The 8,453-nt window shown below is 36.9% G+C and overlaps 2 protein-coding genes across 2 annotated transcripts in view; both read right to left on the bottom strand.

Annotated features, from left to right (window-relative positions):
• LOC112502742 overlaps positions 1-6,139 on the bottom strand; it is a 12,807-nt gene extending 6,668 nt beyond the window's left edge. The window contains exons 1-9 of the mRNA XM_025106739.1: positions 6,052-6,139; positions 5,767-5,937; positions 5,435-5,491; positions 4,930-5,368; positions 4,675-4,822; positions 3,476-4,235; positions 3,327-3,387; positions 2,655-2,996; positions 2,170-2,540 (exon numbers count right to left, since the gene is read on the bottom strand). Coding sequence (XP_024962507.1) covers positions 2,170-2,540; positions 2,655-2,996; positions 3,327-3,387; positions 3,476-4,235; positions 4,675-4,822; positions 4,930-5,368; positions 5,435-5,491; positions 5,767-5,937; positions 6,052-6,139 — 2,437 coding nt within the window. The remainder of the gene's footprint in view (positions 1-2,169; positions 2,541-2,654; positions 2,997-3,326; positions 3,388-3,475; positions 4,236-4,674; positions 4,823-4,929; positions 5,369-5,434; positions 5,492-5,766; positions 5,938-6,051) is intronic.
• Positions 6,140-7,313: 1,174 nt separating this feature from the next.
• On the bottom strand, positions 7,314-8,162 carry LOC112502741 (pathogenesis-related genes transcriptional activator PTI6-like). The gene has a single exon (XM_025106738.1). It carries the CDS (start codon positions 8,160-8,162, stop codon positions 7,314-7,316), a length of 849 nt encoding a protein of 282 aa, XP_024962506.1.
• Positions 8,163-8,453: the final 291 nt, after the last annotated feature.

The raw sequence follows: 8,453 nt of genomic DNA, 5'->3' as shown, positions 1-8,453 counted from the left end.
AGATTATACAAAATTGCAACTTTTGTGACTAAAAACTATAACATCAGTTTTTAGAAGACCAAAACTTCGTAATTAGTATTAATCTTACAATTAGATGAGATTTTAAATTCCATTTTTTTAAACGTCTTCCACAAATCCCCGCAACAGAGACATACACCCCGATCTACAAAATGTAAGGACACCGCCCAACCCTTTCGAAGGAAGGATACAGCATCAACAGACCGCTGTCAATGGCTATGCTCACTGTCATTCCATCGACAAGTGAGACACGCCAAGCCTATGATCTCTCCATGCTGTCCCAAGAACCAAGGGCAGCTACCCCAGAGCACTTAGAGCCGTCCCCCCTCCAAGCAAGGGAGCACCACCATCGTGCTTCCCTCGGCCCTCACCAACATATTTCCCTACATACTACCCAAAGGGCACCCACATCTACTATCCCTGGCGATCAAAGCCAAAGGGATATTGAAACAGGACGACCCAGTCCAATCCAAACCCAAGCTAGCCATCCAGAGGCCAGCCTTCGAGCCTCTGGAAATGAACAAGCCGAGGAATCTCATACCCCATCACCCCTCTCTCAACAGAGAGGTGATGAAGAGATAAGAGCCCCTTCGCCTCAGGGTTCGTCACAACCTCTCACACACAAACGCATTCGTTGATGTTGAACCCATAGATCRTTCAGAGCGATCTTCATTTCGTGCACCACTACCCTTGGTATTTGATCTACGAAAGGGTACAAACATCCGATTCACTTACTCAACCTCTGAAGCTGAAGAAGAGGAAGAGGATGTCCAAACATCATGAGATAGTTCTTCTCTCGAAGGCTATCAAGGACATGATGGAAGTCCTTCGCGGCCTACCTTCACACAAGGCCAAGAAGGCGCCTCAGGAACAGAGGCACAACTTGCAACATCCGTTGCTGCAGGGGTTACACCCTTAGCCGATCTGGTCACCGAGGCTGAGTTCCAGGCCTTTGTTGATACAGTTCCGCGCCTCATGCTCGAGCAGCCGCCCAAGAAAATGACAACGCCACGATGACCAAGACCCCGATGATCAAGGTCTTGGACCTCGTGAGGGGGAGACAGAGGCGGCAACTGCATATACATCTCCATCCGCTGCACCAACGCAACCATAACCAACCACCCCACCATCACAACACCAATGAAAAGAAAATTTGTCATCCAATGAAAACTTGGAAGTTGATGTTTTTCTTCTAGATTAAGTTCTTCATATGTGTCTAGATTAGACTTTGTTATTTCATTACTTAGGGGGAGATTGTTAAACCCCACAATGCAAAATGTAAAAAGTAATGAAAAACAAACAAGTGATGAAGAACTAGAAGACCAATGAAGACATCAAGACAAAAACAACTAAGTCTGGATTTGACCATTGGATCGATGGACAGACTAACCAGAGGATCGATGGAAAGAACAACCATTGGACCGATGGACGAAGTTAGACCATTGGATCGATGGACAGACTAACCAGAGGATCGATGGAAAGAACAACCATTGGACCGATGAACGAAATTAGACCATTGGATCGATGGAAAGACCAACCAGAGGATCGATGAACATTGGACCGATGGACGAAGTTCAACCAGAGGACCAATGGACGAAGCGTTCTCATCGATGCTCTGGACAGACAAACACTTAGAAGATKTTYTAAGTATTCATCCAAGYGTGCAATGAAGATTTGAWGAKAAGGATGAAATCATCACATTGATAATGACGGCTGGAGATGACAAATCAACAGCTGGAATTATAGTTTATCTTGTTAATAATGCTTATCCATGTAAAAGATAAACTTTATCTGTTAGCTAGACTATTTGCTAGAAAGTAGCAATATATAGTTATCTTAGTATYAGCCAAACTAGTATAAATAGATAATTAGGTCTATTGTAAAAAGAGCGTATGTGATAGAGGCTTTTACTTTTTATTTTACGTTTCATTATTTATAAAGTAAAACCTTTGAAGCTCAAAACTATTCTTGAATGTTCTTATTTTATTTTTGAGTCTTCATAAATTTTCTTCGTTAAAACACTATAAGTTGGTTATTCATAACTAGATTATTAGTGTAATTGAGAGATCTGGGATCAACAGAATTCAATAACAATCATAGTTTTTGATAATAATTGTGTAACTCTATGCTTAAGATATAGAATTAACATACTTGCCGACTGTAAAGCAATTCGTTGATTGTACAAAATCCTATCTGCTAAGTATTGCCATGTTTTTTCCCAAACAAATTTAGGTCTAGATAAACTGTTTGAAATCAGCATGGTTGCAAATAAGAAGCGGAGATAAAAACTAGATGCAGTTAAATTTGCCTCTTCAATGGCTTCAATATATTTCTTGTCATCATCTAAAAGCCCAAGTGCATAACATGCATCTCTGAAAGTCAGAAATGTTTTTCCATTAACCGTACGAATGTCTTCAAATGATTTAGGACCTTTGACTTTATTCAACGGAATTCGTAAGTAATACCCTTCTCCTATAGTAGGAGAAACTGAATGAATCTGTCCGATCGAGAACCCTTTTTTCCTTCGATCCCAACATCGTTCGTCTTATTTCCACACAAACATTGTAGGAAATTCAACGTAAGTGAGTTCTCGTGCTTCTGGATAAATTTAATTACAATGCATCCAAGATAAGAACATTAAGGACGCCACAAATGGTATGTTTAGTACATTATCAATATTATCTTCAGCACCAAACACTACTTGTTGTTGTCCCGGAAGATGAAAAGGAAGTTTTAAAACAGAAGGAGTCCTATAATGAACATCATATCCAAAAATACGCCATGAAGCTTCACATGCAGAAAGGTATCTATAATCATAATATTGTTTTATCTCATCAACAGCATTGACAGTGACTGCATCATCACTGTTTTCGACAATTGCAACAGTAGCTCTATTTGGACCCTTGTTGATGTATTTGAACAGATATTTGATTGAAGATGCCTGATTGCACCACTCAACATTATTGTGGGCTTGATATCTTTTCAAAAAATATTTATTATATGAAATGACATTTCTGTTGTCTAGTTTAACACCTGATTTCTCAATAAAACGTTTATCTACTCATCTGCGATATACAGGATAACCATTAACATCAATTGAAGTGTGTTCAAAAAATTTCTTTGGGTATTTTTTTGAACACTTTCTATCAACCATGCATGGAAAACTAATGTTTTCTTCACCACATGGTTCGTGTATCATGAACTCTTTTACATGTAAGTACAACTCTGGATCACTATTTTTGTCTGGGATTTTAGCTGAGATGATAGGATAAATCTGTTCAATGGTAGGTGGCTTGAAATCTCAATACATAAACAGACATATATGACTGTGAGGCAAGCCATGCTTTTGAAATGCAATCGTATAAACAACTACAAAAAAGTTACAATTTAAATTAATAAAGATAAGTCTAAAAGTGTAAAGAAATATGTTCATACTGTTATCATAAATTGAACATACCTGCTTGAATTTTTCCAAAAAACTCATTCTCTTTTAATTCTCTTACAAGTGCATCAAGCTTGATCTTAAATACACGACAATGAATAGCAGGCCTGTCGTCTGGGTTTAGGCCTGTGTCCTTAACAAATCTTCTAACTTCTTGCCATTTTGGATTGCAAGTCATGGTTAGAAACAAGTTAGGATATCCATACCATTTACAAAGGGACATTGCATCGAAATAATTTTGCATCATGTACCGAGCACCACCGGTGAAAGAAGAAGGTAGTATAACATGTTGTCCAATGTTTGAAAGAACCCACTCTCCTTCTTCTTGTACATTGCATAGAGTATCATATGTCTCGCACCTTAGGACTTTCTGCTGCTTACGTATATAATGCAAYMTCTCAGTTTCAATCATTGTGTATCCATCAACAATAAATTGCTGTAGAAGCCTCCTTGCATTGAGAAGTAATGAAAACATATTTCTTCTATCTTGAAGTTCGAAGGAGAAGAACTCCCTCATTGTTACAGTTGTTCTTTTACTTTTGCTTGAAGATGTTATCTCTCTATGAGGAATGTCAAGTCTGTAACCACATTCTCCATATGGAAATAACAACGGATAATGAAGAGCAAGATAAGAAGGATGTAATTCACTTATTGATTGTAAATAACCTGTCTGATTTTGTACAATGATATATCTTTTTTCAATTGTACCACCATCATCTCTAACAATTAAAGTTGCAACTTCTGAAACAGTTGGAAGGTTATATGTTCTTTCATCCTGTTAGGATCAAGCGCTTACCCACTACACCAAAAGCAATTGCCTTGGTGAAGGCGCAACCTTATTTCCTTTATAGCGTAGCAGGCAACGCCATGTTTCGATTTAGGAAGATGCTGGAATCGTGACCAACAATCCCCCCCAGCATCTGCCCGTACTAATAAGAGCTTCATTAGAAGTCAGTGGCCACGTAGCATGCCTTTCTCATAATTATGCACTCCTTGCATATTATGCACACCATGGGATTCGAACCCGTGACGTGCTCTGATACCAATTGTTAGGATCAAGCACTTACCCACTACACCCAAAGCAATTGCCTTGGTGAAGGCGCAACCTTATTTCCCTTATAGCGTAGCAGCCAGTGCCACGTTTCGATTTAGGAAAATGCTGGAACCTTGACCAACACATCCTTTTCTCTTTTTCCAATCAATCGTAACTTTACCTTGACATCCGGGTAGCATTCAAAACAATCTCTTGCAATTCTGTAAGACTTCACCAACACATTTTTTGCATCTAGTATGTCCTTTAAGTATTGAATAATCTCAATATCAAGGGAATCAGAATTTGATGCAGAAGCTTCTTGTTTTTCACTAAGTAAATCATAACAAACATAAAATCAGAGTGACCATTAATATAACCATACACTGTAATTCAAGTAAATCTATTAAGAGATATTACAATAAGGATGAATGCATACCTAAATGAACTGCATCTATTTGAAACTTCATTTTCGGTATCATATATGTACAGTTGAGAGAATTTCGGTTTTCTTCCATCTGCTGGTAGAAGACTACCCATCCTAAGGTAGTTTTGACCATTAAGCCTGTATACGTATGGTGCATTTCCACTATTAATGGAAGTATCAATTTTGCCACCCATTGATGTAAATGAGAACATTGAATTATAACGACGAATGTTCTTCATAAAGTATTTGCTTTTTGAGTTCACACAACAAAACAGATTTACGTCAGAAAAGCACATCTCTTTCTCTTTTGGAAGCTGAACTTTGCCATAAAGACAACAAAGGGAGTAACTTGTTTTCGTCCCGCATTTTTTCCCTCGAAGAGCTTCATCTTTCCATAGTTTTGCATCACAACATTCCCAAATAACACTTTCATCACGGTGATCCAAGTACTCTGTTTAATAAACTTGAATGTAATAGCTAATTAGCAGTAATAAACATTTGATTATTCAATAATTACCTTCAAATATTCCTTTAATTTTGTCTGTAGACATTACTGGATGGTCCAGTTCTTCATCTGATGTAATATCAATGATTTCTATATCAGCTACATTTATATTCCTTTTTTGTAATATATGATGCCCTGCTGATAACCGAACCATAGAAGAAGCTTGATCTATTGTCGATAAAGGGATGGATGAATTGGCGGTAGAGCGTAACCAGTAGCGTTTGTTTACATGAACACTTGTTGTTCAAAATATATGAATTTAAGTAATGTAAGACATTTGTTAGTTTTGAAAATTTGTTTGAAGCATTGCTTTAAAAATGAGGTGTACAAGAAATTACACATACCATTAGGACTATCAGATAATGGATTTGTGATAGTCATATCTGAAGAGGAATGTGGCAAGTTTGTTTGTTGAAACTGTAGACATTTGTTTGGATCCATATTCTCATTAGGGTAGGGAATATTAGTTCTCCCAGATGAAGATTGTAATTGCCTACCATAATTTGAGATATCATCTGTAAAAAGTTACAATAAAGGATGATTTTCAAAAAGTGATTTCAACAGAAATCCAGAGCAGGTACTATTTGTCTCAATGAAAATATAATTCAAATTGCTTTTGAATCAGTTACCTTCGACATTTGATGATGTAGATCTCACTGATTGTCTATTACTATTCAAAACCGTCTTTCTAAATTTTCTCCTTTCTCTAGAATCCATCGAATTTCTTTTTTAAAAGATCTGCAAACAAATTAATTTTTCAACAAGAAAGCAGTACATGATACAACATTAGAATGAACAACCATGAGAAAATGGATTCAATTAGACAGTTGTGTTAAAGAATGCTTTTTTTTACTATAGTAGGAAATGGAAATTGTCTGTGATAACAATAATCTCATAAGAAGAAAACCATTACCTAGACGAGGCGGTTGTGGCAACCGTAAGTTAATGGTTTAAATACAACGTAAATGAAGGAACTGCTTGTCAGTTTTTGTTTGCACGTTTGTTTTTCAAAGTTATGTATCAGATTGTGGAATCAGAGCTAATGAAAAGGTCTAAAAACGTTTGAGTGTTGTATGCAGAGCTTCACTCCACACACAGGTTCGCTTACGGTGCAAATGGGTCTACTTAAGTGGCATTTCTCCCTTTACACGTTTATTCTCCCTTTTTTGTCGCTTAATTGATGTTTGACAGATCTAAAAACAACTCTGATTTGTTCTATAGCTAACAAAGTCTCGGTCCATTGTATTTAGGGTCGTAAGTCTGGACATACAAGTCTGGACGAGTATGTCTTTGTGTAAGCGCATAATTGTATTCCAGCCTTACACGGTAGGATGCCTTACTTGGGAACGCATCTTAACTTCTTCTCTGAAATGGAAATTCATAATTCTCACCCAGTAATTGATGTTTAGGATAAAGGAAACTTTTGTGATATGTATATGTGTCACTAAATCTGAAATAGCTATCTCCAGACTTTTGGCTCATGTACACAAAAATCTGGATATATGATGCCATGGATAAAGTCAGAGTTGTATGGCAAAGGTAGAAGTTACATAGAACATACAACTCATCACAAATCTGCACTCATATTCCACAATTACAATTTAGATTTCTCTTCATCATTCATGACACTTACATGAATATGCGAATAACTGCCTTTAGACTTAAGCTCTGTATATGTGTCAAGTCTTTTTGTGATCTATATATATTTTATAAAACAAACATCATTTACAACTGTCTGAAAAATAAAATAGAACTAATCAGGCAAACGACTAAATGTTAATCAAACATATGCATTAATACGATATCAAGAAAATAATACAATAGTAATTAATTAAACAGCTCCAACAACTAACTAAAATAAGTTCCAGCCATTTTAGGAAAACCATAATTCTCAAGTACTGTCTGAAATATCTTCGAAGTAGTTATCTATTTTTAAAGTTGAGGGAGATCCACATCCAGTCTCAGGAATGAACCCAGGAGCTATAGGGGTTCTACCAAAATCATCAAATTGTTTGGGGTTTATAGATCTGAATTCATGATGCATGTCAAAGGATGCAACTTCATCATCAAGTTGTATTGAATCAAAAGATTGATAATCCGAAGGTGGTGCATCTGCAAGTGGAAGCTTCGGTGACTTTTGTTTGGGATGATGGTTGGACATTGATGTAATATTCGTCGGCGGTGGTTTTTCTATAGTCATTGGCAAAACAAAATTTGTAATAGCACCAGCACCACAGAGTTTGATGGCAGCATTATCATATACCATGGAAGCTTCGTCCGGCGTATCATATGTTCCCAACCACAGCCGCTGGTGTGTAATCGGATCCATGATCTCCGCTGCCCATCTACCCCAACGTCTTTTCCGTACTCCTCTGAACTTCTTAACAATATCCTCTGGAGTTTTCTTCTTCTTGATAGTTCTCTGCTTCGAATCTGCAGCACATGGGCTGTTTCTGGTTGTCGTCATATTGGCATTGACAGGCATCATTCTAGCTTTGCTTGAAGGTTGTATGTTAATTTCATTAACATACTTCTTTACACACCACCGTTCAAAAATGTGGTCATCTTCATCTTCTGAAGAATCAGTTGCATAGGGATCGGTCATTGATATTCTTATAACTTTTGGGAATGGAAACTCTTCTTGATCAAAAAACTTCTCTGACATTGCCGGAACCTCCTTTGTTATACGCCTTTTGTGCTCCGTTTGTTTAATCGGAGTGAACATGAAACAGTCCTCCATGAATATCTGGTTTGCAATGAAGAAGGAAAAGAGAAGTTTAAGAGTCGAAAATGGTGGAAAGGAGAGGAGAGGGAATATTTTATTTCAACAATTACCGGATTTGAAAAAAGTATAAATTTATTTAAAACTTTGGAGGTCATTTCAACCGTCACTTTTTAAAAATATCTGTATATATTTAATAATATATGTCCTTTACTGTTTCCAATAAATTTCTACACTACACCCGAGTCTCCTTTATTTTGTGCCTATTTTCAGATTAAAATTAGATGAAACAATATTAGGGCTTAAACG

The sequence above is a fragment of the Cynara cardunculus genome, unplaced genomic scaffold (assembly GCF_001531365.2).
Source record: "Cynara cardunculus var. scolymus isolate 2C unplaced genomic scaffold, CcrdV1 Un_Scaffold_1836, whole genome shotgun sequence".
NCBI classification, from domain to species: Eukaryota; Viridiplantae; Streptophyta; class Magnoliopsida; order Asterales; family Asteraceae; genus Cynara; species Cynara cardunculus.
This window is presented reverse-complemented; position numbering and strand designations above follow the sequence as displayed.